The sequence below is a fragment of the Brassica napus genome, chromosome C9, assembly GCF_020379485.1.
Source record: "Brassica napus cultivar Da-Ae chromosome C9, Da-Ae, whole genome shotgun sequence".
NCBI lineage: Eukaryota > Viridiplantae > Streptophyta > Magnoliopsida > Brassicales > Brassicaceae > Brassica > Brassica napus.
Window position 1 is genome coordinate 60124511 of NC_063452.1, and position 16866 is coordinate 60141376.

The 16866-nt window shown below is 33.6% G+C and overlaps 3 protein-coding genes across 5 annotated transcripts; 1 reads left to right on the top strand and 2 right to left on the bottom strand.

The window, feature by feature from the left end:
* Positions 1-131: 131 nt before the first annotated feature.
* Positions 132-3791, bottom strand: LOC106413082. The gene has a single exon (XM_048769289.1). It carries the CDS (start codon positions 3234-3236, stop codon positions 2307-2309), a length of 930 nt encoding a protein of 309 aa, XP_048625246.1. The 5' UTR covers positions 3237-3791; the 3' UTR covers positions 132-2306.
* Positions 3792-9662: 5871 nt separating this feature from the next.
* Positions 9663-13291, bottom strand: LOC106415831 (DEAD-box ATP-dependent RNA helicase 15-like). Of its 2 annotated transcripts, XM_013856631.3 has the most exons (12): positions 13215-13291; positions 12925-13056; positions 12620-12720; positions 11953-12125; positions 11636-11867; positions 11427-11545; positions 10836-10892; positions 10556-10740; positions 10314-10458; positions 10153-10236; positions 9995-10058; positions 9663-9890 (listed from the first exon to the last, which is right to left on the bottom strand). In XM_013856631.3, exons 2-12 carry the CDS (start codon positions 13035-13037, stop codon positions 9880-9882), a joined length of 1284 nt encoding a protein of 427 aa, XP_013712085.1. In that variant the 5' UTR covers positions 13038-13056; positions 13215-13291; the 3' UTR covers positions 9663-9879. The 2 variants fall into 2 exon arrangements, with proteins under 2 accessions (XP_013712085.1, XP_048625247.1); XM_048769290.1 differs by lacking the exon at positions 13215-13291 and having other exon boundaries at positions 11953-12260; positions 12925-13062.
* A 175-nt stretch (positions 13292-13466) lies between these two features.
* Positions 13467-16831, top strand: LOC106413081 (DEAD-box ATP-dependent RNA helicase 15-like). Of its 2 annotated transcripts, XM_048769291.1 has the most exons (12): positions 13467-13573; positions 13696-13818; positions 13986-14086; positions 14336-14508; positions 14594-14825; positions 14916-15034; positions 15569-15625; positions 15721-15905; positions 16003-16147; positions 16225-16308; positions 16403-16466; positions 16571-16831. In XM_048769291.1, exons 2-12 carry the CDS (start codon positions 13706-13708, stop codon positions 16579-16581), a joined length of 1284 nt encoding a protein of 427 aa, XP_048625248.1. In that variant the 5' UTR covers positions 13467-13573; positions 13696-13705; the 3' UTR covers positions 16582-16831. The 2 variants fall into 2 exon arrangements, with proteins under 2 accessions (XP_048625248.1, XP_048625249.1); XM_048769292.1 differs by lacking the exons at positions 13467-13573; positions 13696-13818 and having other exon boundaries at positions 14204-14508.
* The last annotated feature ends 35 nt before the right edge of the window (positions 16832-16866 follow it).

A 16866-nucleotide genomic window follows, 5' to 3' on the forward strand; every position in this document is an offset into this window, starting at 1 on the left:
TTATTTTATTCCACTAGTTCAAGTATTTGTATTTTTTAAATTAAAATGATATAAAATTATTGATTCTATTAATTCCACTTTTATTGTTTACCATGAATGAAATAGTCTAGTCATTTCGCCAATTCCATAAATAAATAGATAAACACAAAGAAAATTATTTCATAACACATTTTTTATCCCTACGTAAATGTTTTTTAAATTGTTAACTTTTAAACATTAAATTGTTATTCCTAGAGAATCTTTTTTTTTTAGTTTTTTGCTCTGGCAATAACATTAAACTTTTATCTCTTTGTATTCTTTATAAGTGGATTGTGTTGGGCACAGTCCATACTAATTTTACTACTACTACTACTACTACTAAACCAAGTGGTGGAAGATGATGGCTGCAACTAAATTGTCATTTCATCAATTTCGTAAATAAAGAGATAAATACAAAGAATATTATTACATAAAAATTTGTTCAAGAATAAATGGAATGGATCGATTCCATTTTTATATTACATTTCTGTTAATCCATTTATGTTATTCTACTGGTTCAAATATTTGTATTTTTAAATTAAAATGATATGAAATAATTAATTCTATTAATTCCACAAAATTTTCTATCATTTACCATGAATGAAATAGAATACTCGTTTCGTCAATTCCATAAAGAAATAGATAAATACAAAGAAAACTAGTACATAACAAATTTGTTCATGAATAAATGGAATGAATCGATTCTATTTTTATATTCTATTTCTGTTGATCCATTTATTTTATTCCACTAGTTCAAATATTTGTATTTTTAAATTAAAATGATATGAAATGATCGATTCTATTAATTCTACTTTTATTGTTTACCATGAATAAAATAGAATAGTCATTTTGTCAATTCCATAAATAAATAGATAAATACAAAGAAAATTATTTCATAACACATTTATTATCCCTACAGACGTAAATGTTTTTAAAATTGTTAACTTTTAAACATTAAATTGTTATTCCTAGAGAATCTTGTTTTTTTTTTAGTTTTTTTCTCTGACAATAACATTAAAGTTTTGTCTCTTTGTATTATTTATCCGTCGATTGTGTTGCGCACAGTCCATACTAATTTTACTACTACTACTACTACTAAACCAAGTGGTGGAAGATGATAGCTGCAACTAAATTGTCATTTCATCAATTCCGTAAATAAAGAGATAAATACAAAGAATACTATTACATAAAAATTTGTTCAAGAAAAAATGGGATGGATCGATTCCATTTTTATATTCCATTTCTGTCAATCCATTTATTTTATTCTACTGGTTCAAATATTTGTATTTTAAATTAAAATGATATGAAATAATTAATTCTATTAATTCCACAAATTTTTCTATCGTTTACCATGAATGAAATAGAATACTCGTTTCGTCAATTCCATAAAGAAATAGATAAATACAAAGAAAACTAGTACATAACAAATTTGTTCATGAATAAATGGAATGACTCGATTCTATTTTTACATTCTATTTCTGTTGATCCATTTATTTTATTCCACTAGTTCAAATTTTTGTATTTTTAAATTAAAACGATATGAAATGATTGATTCTATTAATTCCACTTTTATCGTTTACTATGAATAAAATAGAATAGTCATTTTGTCAATTCCATAAATAAATAGATAAATACAAAGAAAATTATTCCATAACAAATTTGTGCATGAATAAATGGAATGAATCGATTCCATTTTTCATACTCCATTCCTCTTAATACATTTATTTTTTATTCCAGTAGTTCAAATATTTATTTACCAGTTACAACCGATAATTTTTCAACTTTACCAATAATATTATGACGTGTCATTTATTTTATATTGTAATATCTGTATTTTAAAAGGATAAAAACTAGTGCATGCATAAAATATGAGTACCAAATTTGAATTTAGTAAATATCTGCCAATTCATGTTATTTTATCATTTATTTTAATTAGTTTTGTGACATTTTATTATGTAGTTTAATTGTATTCACGTAAATACTAAAGCAAAACAAAAATATTATATGAAATATACAATTTTATATTTTTTAATAAGCTTGGAAGAAAATTAACTTGAAAAGTAATTCGAGTGTATTTTCCGAAAATGTTCATGCACAATATAGTGTTGTGTTACACTTCTTTTAAAGTAAATTTGAAGTGACGTTGCTAAATTATGTGAAAACATATTCCATTCATAATGAGAAAGTCTAAAATTAAAGAGCTAAGGCATTACATATGTTTTCTTATTATTAAATTATAATATAAAGATAAAGATGAACACAAGAAAAATTAGATTTTCTTTCGATTTTTAGGTGAAGCAAGTACGTCCGTCCTTCTTCTCATTGTATTTACGAGCCCAAATGTGTTTACCATTGATCCGAAACTTTTGGAGCTTCTCACCTTCTAGTATACGATCCACCGTAACCACCGAGTCCAAAACCAACTTAGCAAATAGTGATTGTTGCTTATCATTGTTACACGCAACTATGTTAGGTGAACTTACGCAGTCTTCTCGCATGTAAACGCCTACCACACACTTTTCTCCAAACATGTGGGTAAAAAGCGCCTTAACTTCGGCCGGCGACACAGGAAAGCCACGAGAAAAAGTTATAAACATGGTTCGGTCATTCTCACTTTCCATGCAGTGATCATTCCACTCCCAAAGACCCTTAGGGAAGGGGAATGAGCTGTTGTTGTTGAAGGTGTTAACCCCAGTAACTACATCAGGTCGCATGACGTTGATGTTTCCGAAAGTCGGATGCGGGAAGCCAGGTATGATCAGAGAGTGGTGGAATCCGGGGACGAAATATGGTGGTGAAGAATATGGAAGAACTTGTGCAAGGATGTCTGAAAAGATTCTAGAACAAATGGTGGTTAGAAAGGTTTTGATACCAGCAATGGCGGTGTATCGATATTTGTAAATCATGGGAAGTGAGATGTTTTTTTGCAAATATCGTGAAGTGAGAGGGATTTGGTCAAAGCCATTTGGGGGATCAGAGGACTCGATGCATCGGAAGCAAGAGACAGCTTCGTTAGCAAAAGATGCAATGAGTCGATCTGGAAGAGCAAAGATGGTTGCGAAAATGTCTTCAAAACCAAAGTTTTCAAGCCAAAACCATGTAGCCATGACAAGGAGTGATTGAGATGGTGATCTTGAAAATTGTAGGACCAGTTTAGAGAATATCACCCTTTCATGGGCATGGTAAGTGTGTAGTTGGTCTAGTGTTGGAGGTGACATGACTGGTTTGTGATGGAGAAGAATGTGAAATTGATTGGTAGATATAAGGTCATCTTACTCGTTTTACACACGTATGAGAGTGGCATTTATGTAAAAAGGTTATTTTGAGCCAGTGAATGCAAATATTTAGGTATCTTATCTAACCCATAGATTTGGTGCTTTGTGGTAGTTTTAAGTAGCGGTTACAAATAAATTGAAAGTGAACACTTTCTGGTTTGGTTTTGTTACAGTTTTATTCAATGTTTTGACTATTACACGTAATTTTCACTCCATTCTGACAGGATTCTCTTGGAGTTAAGTTGACACTTGACATTGAATTCAAAACAAATATTAATTAAAAAAAAGTTCAAAGGAAAAAGACAAATTTGCATAATGTTTTGCAGCAATTCATGATAAAAACATATACTTATATGCTAAGTCAATCAAATAGTTGCTACTATATATTTATAACTATACTTGGACTATAAACATATATTATTTTTAAGAAATATTAGATTATAGGGACCCGTGTCATGCGTAGAGTGAAATAGTTAATTAGATTATTTGTTTTACATTGTACTAAGGGATTTGTTGTGAAGAACATTCATAAATCTGTTCGGATTCATTTCCTCAAAATCTGAAAAATAAAAATAATATAAAGCATAAACATTTAAATAATGTAAGACAAAATACTTAAATTTTCATAAAATTAGTCCACTTTAAATATTTGGATGGAGAAAAAAAGATATTTTAAGTATTTTGAACATTCTTTTTGTAATTTTTAGATATTTGTTTGTGATTATTTTGATAATTTTAAGATATTTTAATAGTTTTGAATATATAATATTGTTGGGCGTCCGTCGTGTTAATATTGTTAGGCATGTTGTAAAATTGACGTACTCTACAACCAATAGCGTGTACTTTTTTATAAAACAATTCTTGGTAAATATATTAAATACAAGATACAATCAAACGGAAGGAGTTAGGGTTGCGTCGAAAATAATATGATCTCTTCAATCGGCACTTGAATTATGTTTTTCAATTGATTTCGCGAATGATCTTATTTTCTTTTAAAGCTTTTTTAATTTCTAATTTTTTTTCCTACCAATATGATTATTTTTTAATTCTTAGTTTGATATGAAAACTTAGTTAAAAAACATTACTTGGCTAAACTAAAAATCCGACTGTGTGGTGTTTTTCACCTCAATTTCTTTAATTCATAACCAATCACAATTATTTGTTGCTTTCGTGTACCAAAGCCTCAACCATGGTCAAGTTTCGCAAGGTAAGAAACTTTCAATCTCTAAAAATATTTTCATTCCAACATTTTAGTTGTTGCGAATTTAAATGATTTTGTAATTTTTTTTTTCAACAATGATATTATTTATTAGTTGCACGGAGATAACTTCAATTTACTAATACGAAGGTTTAAAATGCAGAAAGTAAAAATGAGTTGATTAAAAAATTAGTGTATGAACACATTAAATTGTATGCGCTGGAGTTAAGAAAATTAGTGTATGAACACATAAATTTTTAAATGATTGTGAGACTGTCACGTCATGATTCTAATTTTTAAATGACTGTGAGACTTCTACGTATCAATTAGTATGAACACATTTATTACAAATGTTTATCTTTTAATATATTAGGGGATTACAATTCATATTAAAAATCCAATATGTTTACCAATTTTGTTTTAACCAAAATACCGCTTTTGAATCATCAATCATGTTTAATATTGGGTTTTAAAGCTACAGCAAAATAAAAATAAAAAATAGCTGTAAAAACTTTTTATTTTAAAGTCTCATCTTTTTGATGTATCAATCTATTATTGTAACAATAAATTTTAAACATACACTCCATCCCTTACAACCCATGTTCTAAAACACGGCGATTTTAGTCGATTATGCAGCAAGTAAGCGTTCTACGGACCTTGGCCATGGCGATTCTATGTTATCCTGTCACAAAGAAACGGATGTTAAACGAAGCGAATCACCAAAAAATTGAAGAATTATGTTGGAAAAATCAGAAACGTTGGTAGTTAGGGTTTCAGGTTCAATGAGGGAGATGAAGAGAAAATGACTTCTCTGCCTTCGTTAACAAAAAAAAATTAAACTCACGAAAAAAGAACTATTTGGAAGTCAAACCACGTTCTCAGTGCCGGTCCAACATTTTCAATTTTTTCTTAACTTCCTAAGCTCACTTAAAACTTTATGCCTTTGTTATTCATGTAAAAAAAATTATGTCCTATTTTTTTTTGCTCTGAATATTTAATATTAAAGGTCAAAGCCCATCCGAAAACATTACAATAAGAAGCCCAAACATCCGGCCCAACTAGAAAAAACCACATACGGGCCCAAAGTTTAAACCCCACAGCCCAGAAGCTGGAAACCCTAGTCTCCCCAAGCTGACCGACGTCAACAGCGTCACACACCACCAGATCGAGACTGTGCGACCTTCACCACTCGAGAACCTTCATCGGAGAGCATCCATCGATCTAACACATCGAGATCTCGTCTGAAACCCAAGCCAAACGGTTCACCACACACCAACACAGATCTATGATATCACTCGAACAAATAAACGCCTACAATCAATCCATAACCTCCGACATCCATGCAGCGGTTTCAGATGATAGATCAAGAGGCAGAGAAGCTTTGAAGTGCAGACTCATAGATCGAGAAGAAAGGAATAAAAACCGGGAGCCAAAGAAACAAAACCGGAGAAGGCGATACTAGAGGAGCTACCACCCCCCGGCAACACAAGCCGACGACAGCGGTACTGACAAAGCCACCGCCTCCCGGAAACAAAAGCCGACGATAACAGAGCTGTGGAAACCTCTACCTCTCGGAAACAAAGCCGGTGGTGACAGAGCTGTCGAAGCCTCCACCTTCCGGAACCGAAGAACCACCAAAAATTACAAACAAAACTAAAACGAGAGAAGAGGAAGGCTTAAACAGAAAACAAACCGGACCGACGGTGGCTGTGGAAGCCCACTCCGCCGGCCGGCGATACTTTTCTCGTCTCTCTTTTCTTCTCTCTCTACACTCTCTATCTCTCTCTCTCCCAGCTTCTTTTTTTGCACGTATTAAAGCTAAAAAAATTATGTCCTATATACAACTAAAATTTTCGCTTAAAATATGACATCCTAAACGGTCGCTTCCCTCGCCTATGCTCGAGATCGGCCCCGCACGTTCTGTGACTTTAACTGGGCACATTAGCCGTTGGACTATAGAGTTTCGTTGTTTACATTTACTATTTATATTATATAACAACAACATCAATAATAATTCTAAAAAAAATCTCCAAGTACTCTCCTATTTTTTCTGATTTGTTGTTAACTTGTTAGGTCCGAGTCGGATATCTTGTTTCTACGTTTAATTTTCACATGTATTAGTATATATATATATATATATATAAGGGTATAATTAAAAAAATATAAAAACTAGGTTCCACGTATACCCCGCTTAATTCCCAATTTTTGATAATTCGTTAGGTCCGGGATCACCGTCCGACTAGCGCATAGCGTAGTTCTGAACATGGCTTACAACTAAATAAGAAAATCTTACACACTAAATTTTACCGTAAATTTTCTAAAATTACAGCTCAACCAATTTACCAAATTCATTCTTTTTCTCTTTTCTTTTTCCAAGCAAACCTTTTTTTTCACTGTTTTATCATTTGTTTATTCAAGCCTTCTATTTTTCTTGTATTTATTTTAAAAATTATATAGCTTGAATTTGTATTCGCTATCTTCTACTATTAATCTATTACTTAAGCCTCGATTGGTAGAGCTGATGGCAAAGCAATAGAAGTATGCTATAAAAACAGTATGTTACAAAAGCATTATACTCATAAATACAACTAATACAATGATCGGTAAAGCAGTAAATGATTTGTATATAAAGTTATCATGTAAAATAAGTATATGATCTATAATTAGCTTATTTCTCAACGATATAGATATATTATATTTAAATATATTTTATTGATAATAATAGATTATATTTAATATAATTATATTTAAATGCAAAATAATTTTATTGAAAAGTAATTTAAATCTTACTTTTCATAAAAATATTTTTTTTATTTAAAAAAACAACTTTAAAAATTTTAGAATTTTCTTTTAGTTTTTTGTAATAATTTTTTTAAAAATGATTTTTTTATATTTTTACGACAAATGCAACACATATATAGTCGGTTGGGAAAGAAATATACAGAAAAATCTCATTAATCTTAGTATTTCAAAGGCTCGTCGAGAGCTCCCTTTTCTTTTTGTTTATTACGAAGCGAGAAGTTTCAATTAAATTTTTTTTTATTTTAACTGTTTTTTAAAAAAATAAAATTTTATTAAAAAGGTTATTTTGAAATCTTTTTTAAAATATTTAAAATTTTTACTTTTTAAAAAAAAATATAATTTTGGATATAAATATAATTTGTGATATTATTATATAAAATATGTTAAACTAGGTGTTTTGTCCGCACATGCGGGCATAATCGTCTTACGAATACTTATTATTTTATGTCTTATTAATCCAAAAATCGGCATTATAAAACTCTAATCGGTGAATATGTTGAACGAAAAAAATTATAGTGAATTCTTTGTTTCTCAAAATTTATACCAGTTATGTTGAAATTTTAGTCAAATTATTGAAAGGTAAATCCCATTTTTTTCTTCTAAATTCCCCATGGATGAATGAATTTATAAGAAAAAAAATTCTCTATGCAATTTTGATAAGGAACAAATTGAACAAAAAATCATATTTTTTTTTCAATTCCTCAAATGAAATTTTATTTTTATTTTGTTCATTTTTTTCATTATTCTAGTGGTCACCAACTGAACCTATGGTGTTTCACGGATTAAACTTAAACTGGTTTAAAGTAAAATCAAGAAAATTTATTTTGAACTCAGTCACAACTTAAGTTATTATTTATGATTTTAAATAGTTAAATCAAACATCAAATTATTTATATATGTCAAAAAAACGTTCATCAAACTATGTACTTATTATTGTGTTAAAAGTTTTAAAACACTCATATATTAGAAATAGTTTAGAAAATATCTTTATATAAATATTTTTGTTTGACTAATATTTAATTATAAATTATTTTATATCTTAGTTTCTTAACTTTATTATAAAAATATTGTTTTCAGATAGCAACACAATATATATAAGAATTCTCTTAATTTTTAAATATATTTTCACAATTTTATCATATTAGTTTATAATTAATTATTTAATATAACATATCAATTTAATATTATTAAAATAAAATGTGTGTTTTATTATATATAAAATTCATTACGGGTTTTGTGAAAATTAATAAATACTCAGTTAAAAACTAATAATAAATCAGTGACCTATATAAAAACTTAAAACCTAATAAAATATGACTAATAAGAAAATAAGAATTTTAATATAACATATAGATTTAAATATTATTAAATCAAAATTCCAATTTAATTATATATAAAATTCATTACAGATATTTTTTAAATTAATAAATTAGTGATTTAGCTAAATATTATTAATAAATCAATGACTAAGTTAAAACCTAATAAAAACATGACAAATAAGTAAAATTGACTAAAATCATGGAAAACATGACAAATAAGCATAATCAAAATAATTATATATCTAATTACATATTTTAAGTTATATTATTTAAATTAATAAATTATGGACTCAACTAAAAACTATTAATAAATTAATGACTCAGCTTAAACCTTGTTAAAACATGATAAATAATCAAAATTACTTAAAATCTTGGAAAATATGACAAATAAGCTAAATCATTTCGTAAATTTATAGTATAGATCTATTAAATTATTTAAATTTATAGTATAGAGCTATTAAATTATTTAAATTTTTTATAAATTTTAAATACGCTGGAGTAAAGAATTTGAGGAGATTTACATCATCTAAATGTTATGCTAAATTCTTTTAAAAACATTATTGATCGGATAATAAAGAGCGTAATGTTTGTTCTGCCAATCAAAGTACTTGACCAAAAAAAAAAAACTCTATTACTTAGCACGTAATTACTGTATACCGAACATATGAATATGATTTTTAGGCACAGCCAACAACAACCATTATATATTCGTTCCTCAGAAACCTTAAATACTAAAATCTTGTAGAAAAAACATGAGTCACATGACAGATTTTAACAGTGCTAATTGGAGAGTAATCCGACAAGAGTTACAAACGGTCTAGATGAAAATTGTCGAGAAAAAAAAAAAAAAAAAAAAAAACAGCTAAAATACAAATTCTGAGGAGATGATGATAGCTGCAAAGCTCCACGCCGCCTGTTGTAACCTGAAGTTCTTGCTGAGAGACGATGCTCATTTAAGACGGCACTGAGCAAAAGAATAAGATGAAACAGAGCCCGATGTCAAAACCAGACAAACAAACATTTTAGCTGCTTTTGAAGAACACGTAAAAAAGGATAGACAGCTTACTGTAATTTAAAAACAAACAAATAAGCTAAATCACTGCTTGGAAACCAGTATATATTTTCATTTAAACACGGTCTAAATGAAAATTTGTCCAGAAAGAAAACAACAAAGATAGAAATTTAGAGGGGATGATGTTTGACGATAGTTGCAAAGCTCTCTGACGCCTGTTGTAACCTGAAGTTCTTGCTGAGAGACGATGCTACTTTAAGAGGGCACTGAGCAAAGAATAATGCGAAACAACATCAGATGACATAACCAAGTAGACAAAACTTCCAGCTGATTTTGGACAACTCGTAAAAACAATGGATAGACAGCTTACTGTATGTGGAAGTATCAATCTGCTCAGGAAGTTCCTTTATATCAACCTCAAACCTGGCTTGCACCTGTAAACAAAAGAAATTACAACTTCATTTAAATACATCGACTCATAAATAAGAAGCTAGACAGTAGACGTATAAAGAAGATCAAACTCCAGACCTGATTAAGAACTTCAGAATCTGAAGCTGATGCCACAAATGTGATCGCAAGACCCTTTGTTCCAAACCTACCAGCTCTACCGACCTATACCATAAACAGAGTATAACAGTAATGTTACAAGAGTCCTTTTCAGTGGGAATCAAAAATAAACTAATACTTACCCTGTGGAGATATGTATCAGCAGAATCTGGCATGTCGTAGTTGATAACTATGTTGACACGCTCAATGTCAATGCCTCTTCCTACCAAGTCTGTCGCCACAAGGATCCTCTTGTGCCCTTCCTTGAAACTTTTGTAGTGAGTCAGCCTAAATATCATATCATTGTGAAGGGTTAAGAATTGGTCTCCATGCAGAGAAGCTTTAAGAGCAAGTCAAGATGGTTCAGATGAAATAATACACAAACCTCTCTTCCTGAGACATGCCAGAGTGAATACATATTGAGGGAAAATTGCATTCAATCAGCAATTTGTTCAGCTCCCCAGCTCTGCTAACGCTCTTCACAAATATGACAACTTGATTGAAGTCTAATGCGTCCAGAAGATCATTCAACTTGCGGTTCTTCTCCATCTCGCTCAGTTTGATGTAGTGCTGTAAAGACATGACACAAAAACAATCGAACGCTCAGAACAATTTATATGAATCAACCAATATGAAAATAAAAAGACATCATTAGTTTAATTTACCTGGACAAGCCCATGAAGAGTCAGTTTGGCTTCATCATCAACATATATTTCCATTGGCTGTAAGGAACAAATATCCGAGTAAAGTATATTAGCAAGCTTTCCTCAGGAAATGATTTCAACAAAATTTTGTGACGGAAACAGAACCCCTGAACAGAGATCCTCGTCCACCAGGTTTGCATCTTCAAACACCAGTATTGCTCAGAACATTAAGGCCACTCAGCGTGATGAAACCTTGAAACCTCACTACCCCCGACTCAAAACCCACCCAGCACCATGGCAACTCAATAGAAAAAAAACACAATAGTGATATATGATCCCACCGCGCAAAGACATCACTGAACCGCTCCAAAGCTAAGTGTCACCTTCAGAGTCTCCCAAATTTTCCGAACCCTAACATACTACCCAAGGCCACACCAAAGCTAAGTGACACCTTCAGAGTCTCCCAATTCTCCGAGTCCTAACATACTACCCAAGGCATTATTGGATTGAGACCAGGTGTATCAAATGACAGGTTTCCCGGGCGAGATGTGCTCAAATAATTCAAGACAACAGGACTTGGAAACCGAGAGAGTATTGGCCGTAGGAAATTACATCTTGCATAAATTTCTTGCAGACTGGGCGTATCTCTTTGCTGAGCGTTGCTGAGAACATCATGACTTGTTTGTCGTGAGGTGTCATCTTGAAAATCTCCTGCACGTCCCTCCGCATGTCTGGTAAAAAACAGTTGCAAATGTTCAAAATAACAGGCAAGACTCCAGGAATAAGTAATATATAAAGGAGGATGTTAGAGGTCAGCATACCGAGAGACTCGAGCATTTTATCACATTCATCAAGAATAAAATGCCTCACATTCTTCAAAGAGAGGTCTTTGTCCCTGGCGAGTCCAAGGACCCGACCAGGTGTTCCAACAACAATGTGAGGGCATTCATTCTTCAGCAATTCTTTGTGAATTTTATTGTTGACTCCTCCGTAGAACACTGAAACCTTTGTATCGGGCAGATACGTACTGAAACGCACGAACTCATTGCAGATCTGCAAACAAATATCAGCCTCAACTATGAGAAATCTTGGAGGCAGACAGCAGGACTAGTTAATAGAAGCAGAGAGGACGTCATACCTGGTAAGCTAACTCCCTTGTATGACACAATATTAGTGCAGACACCTGGCCAGGAGATGGCTCGATCTGTTGCAGAGTCGAAAGCACAAAGACGGCAGTCTTCCCCATACCAGATTTTGCTTGGCAGATAACATCCATGCCCAAGATAGCTTGAGGGATACATTCATGTTGCACTGATGTAGAGCCAAAGAAAATTGCAGCCAAGGAACCGTTTAGAATTAGAAGATAACCTCCATATCGTTTCATTGGTGACTTTACGAAATCCTAAAGCTCACTCCAAATGAATAGATTGAAATAGCGTTTATTACCTGGAAAATCAAACAGTGAAATGTCAATGGAGAAAACAAAAGAAAAAAAAAACTGGAACAAACAAAGGATCTAACCCCAAGTTCAACACGTCCTCTTCGAAACTAGACTAAGTAACCTTACACCAACAAACAAACTTAGATAAGTGAGAAGCAAATGACCAAGATAGAGTATAAAGTCTGCTAAACCTCGTAAACCAACCTATCTTCTCGAAAGACAATTCGTTTATTTTACATGACGACTAAAAACAGCTAATGGGGAAACCGTTTTCTGTATACTTACAGCATATAATCCAGCAATAAAATTATATTAAAGACATTGGAAAAGACAGAATACTGAAAAAAGACTAAAATGAACTTGCCTTCAGATGGATGCTCAAATCCAGAGTCAACAATAGCTCTGAGAAGCTCCGGTTTCAAAAGGAAGTCTCTGAATCCAGAACTGTGTATTCCCACGTAACCTCTGACACAGAGAGAGACATACAATATGAGAACAGGATTACAGAAGACAGTCTTTTATTCGCTTCCAGGAATTTAGTATACAAGAACTTATACATTTGCTATTATTATTTAACACCCCTAACAGCTAACAAGCATTACAGTAAATCTACAAAAAATAAACTACTAGCGTCTTAAGAACACAGATCGAGGGGAAAAAAAAACTCACTTCTTCACCGCATCGCCGTTAACTTTATTCCCAGAATCTAAGACCTTCTCGTCCTCTTCCTCATAGTCCAGAAGCTCCTCCTCATACGCTTCGTTGTCCCTAGCGTCTCCCATAGTTGGCAAATTCTAAAAGCTGCAGTTAAACTTCCCGTAAGATTCCTAAATCCCAAATCAAAAACCTAAAAAACTCGAACTCCTAACAGTGTATGCAATTCGATTCTCGAACTCCTAACAGTGTAGAACCGATGAATCCTCCATGAAGATGTGATGAGGTTTGATCGAGAAATTTACCTGAGAGATGAGCAGAGTAAGGTGGATCTCGAAATCGTCTAAAGGAGTAACGAAATAAACTAAAAACCGACGCCGCGCTGTAGCCGCGGTATATATACGTAGTACGGAGACTATAGGGTTAAGAGAGTATAATGGGCTTTATACTAACGGGCCTATTTGTGTAAGTGTTTTCTTGAGTTTGTTTTGGTATTAGGCCCATAATAAAGCCTTGTTTGACTCGGGTCAACCCTATCCAGTCTCGCTGCTACATATTGGACTCTCTCTCTCTCTGATATTTTCGTGTTTTTTTTTTTTTGTCTGCAATCAGAGATTTGGAAAACCCTAATTCGATCTCGAGATCTAATCAGCTCTAATCTCAGGTATCTTCTCGATCTTCAACTAATTTATTGCGCTTAGGATCTAGTAACGATGTCTGTGTATACTCTTTCTCCCTGAATCTGAGGTTTCGTGGAAAATTATCTGAACTTTGTGTATCTTCCAGCTTGTGAAGTATGGGAGACGTTAGAGACAACGAAGCGTACGAGGAGGAGCTTCTGGACTATGAGGAAGAGGACGAGAAACTCCTAGATTCTGCTACTAAAGTTAACGGCGATGCCGTGAAGAAGTAAGTTTTTGTTTTATTTTTTCGATCTGTTTCATGAGAATATTGGCTACTTCTGAGATTAAGAAGGATTCATTAGTCGTTTTGCCTATGAGAGTAGCAGTTTGTAAGTTCTTTACTGCAAAACTTTCTGGAAACTAAAATAGGATTTTTTGTGTGTGTGTGTGCAGAGGTTATGTTGGCATACACAGTTCTGGATTCAGAGACTTCCTTTTGAAGCCGGAGCTTCTCCGAGCTATTGTTGACTCTGGATTTGAGCATCCATCCGAAGGCAAGTTCATTTCACTCCTGCCCTTGTTTCTGAGCTTGCATCTTGACTTGTTCTTTTCCTTTAGTGTCACTTAAATAATTGTTATGTTTACTGAAATTTTACTGTTTAATTTTCCAGGTAATAAACGCTACTTAGATCTATTCATTTGGAGTGCTTAGCATTTGTTAAAGCCACCAATAAAACGATATGGAGTTTATCTTTGAATTCTAAGCGGTTCCTTGGCTGCAATGTTCTTTGGTTCTCCATCAGTGCAACATGAATGTATCCCTCAAGCTATCTTGGGCATGGATGTTATCTGCCAAGCAAAATCTGGTATGGGGAAGACTGCCGTCTTTGTGCTTTCGACTCTGCAACAGATCGAGCCATCTCCTGGCCAGGTGTCTGCACTAATATTGTGTCATACAAGGGAGTTAGCTTACCAGGTATGACGTCCTCTCTGCTTCTATTAACTAGTCCTGCTGTCTGCCTCCAAGATTTCTCATAGTTGAGGCTGATATTTGTTTGCAGATCTGCAATGAGTTCGTGCGTTTCAGTACGTATCTGCCCGATACAAAGGTTTCAGTGTTCTACGGAGGAGTCAACAATAAAATTCACAAAGAATTGCTGAAGAATGAATGCCCTCACATTGTTGTTGGAACACCTGGTCGGGTCCTTGGACTCGCCAGGGACAAAGACCTCTCTTTGAAGAATGTGAGGCATTTTATTCTTGATGAATGTGATAAAATGCTCGAGTCTCTCGGTATGCTGACCTCTAACATCCTCCTTTATATATTACTTATTCCTGGAGTCTTGCCTGTTATTTTGAACATTTGCAACTGTTTTTTACCAGACATGCGGAGGGACGTGCAGGAGATTTTCAAGATGACACCTCACGACAAACAAGTCATGATGTTCTCAGCAACGCTCAGCAAAGAGATACGCCCAGTCTGCAAGAAATTTATGCAAGATGTAATTTCCTACGGCCAATACTCTCTCGGTTTCCAAGTCCTGTTGTCTTGAATTATTTGAGCACATCTCGCCCGGGAAACCTGTCATTTGATACACCTGGTCTCAATCCAATAATGCCTTGGGTAGTATGTTAGGACTCGGAGAATTGGGAGACTCTGAAGGTGTCACTTAGCTTTGGTGTGGCCTTGGGTAGTATGTTAGGGTTCGGAAAATTTGGGAGACTCTGAAGGTGACACTTAGCTTTGGAGCGGTTCAGTGATGTCTTTGCGCGGTGGGATCATATATCACTATTGTGTTTTTTTTCTATTGAGTTGCCATGGTGCTGGGTGGGTTTTGAGTCGGGGGTAGTGAGGTTTCAAGGTTTCATCACGCTGAGTGGCCTTAATGTTCTGAGCAATACTGGTGTTTGAAGATGCAAACCTGGTGGACGAGGATCTCTGTTCAGGGGTTCTGTTTCCGTCACAAAATTTTGTTGAAATCATTTCCTGAGGAAAGCTTGCTAATATACTTTACTCGGATATTTGTTCCTTACAGCCAATGGAAATATATGTTGATGATGAAGCCAAACTGACTCTTCATGGGCTTGTCCAGGTAAATTAAACTAATGATGTCTTTTTATTTTCATATTGGTTGATTCATATAAATTGTTCTGAGCGTTCGATTGTTTTTGTGTCATGTCTTTACAGCACTACATCAAACTGAGCGAGATGGAGAAGAACCGCAAGTTGAATGATCTTCTGGACGCATTAGACTTCAATCAAGTTGTCATATTTGTGAAGAGCGTTAGCAGAGCTGGGGAGCTGAACAAATTGCTGATTGAATGCAATTTTCCCTCAATATGTATTCACTCTGGCATGTCTCAGGAAGAGAGGTTTGTGTATTATTTCATCTGAACCATCTTGACTTGCTCTTAAAGCTTCTCTGCATGGAGACCAATTCTTAACCCTTCACAATGATATGATATTTAGGCTGACTCACTACAAAAGTTTCAAGGAAGGGCACAAGAGGATCCTTGTGGCGACAGACTTGGTAGGAAGAGGCATTGACATTGAGCGTGTCAACATAGTTATCAACTACGACATGCCAGATTCTGCTGATACATATCTCCACAGGGTAAGTATTAGTTTATTTTTGATTCCCACTGAAAAGGACTCTTGTAACATTACTGTTATACTCTGTTTATGGTATAGGTCGGTAGAGCTGGTAGGTTTGGAACAAAGGGTCTTGCGATCACATTTGTGGCATCAGCTTCAGATTCTGAAGTTCTTAATCAGGTCTGGAGTTTGATCTTCTTTATACGTCTACTGTCTAGCTTCTTATTTATGAGTCGATGTATTTAAATGAAGTTGTAATTTCTTTTGTTTACAGGTGCAAGCCAGGTTTGAGGTTGATATAAAGGAACTTCCTGAGCAGATTGATACTTCCACATACAGTAAGCTGTCTATCCATTGTTTTTACGAGTTGTCCAAAATCAGCTGGAAGTTTTGTCTACTTGGTTATGTCATCTGATGTTGTTTCGCATTATTCTTTGCTCAGTGCCCTCTTAAAGTAGCATCGTCTCTCAGCAAGAACTTCAGGTTACAACAGGCGTCAGAGAGCTTTGCAACTATCGTCAAACATCATCCCCTCTAAATTTCTATCTTTGTTGTTTTCTTTCTGGACAAATTAACTCTTCGGTAAAAGGGATCGAGTTACTCGCCAGAGCCGCACTGTTAGATTTTTTTTTTTTTATGTCGTGTGTTTGTACAATATTTACTATGTTCGAGTATTTCAGGATCTATATAGTCTTTGAACCAAGATGTATTGGTAGTCTGATTCATGCATTCTTTGAA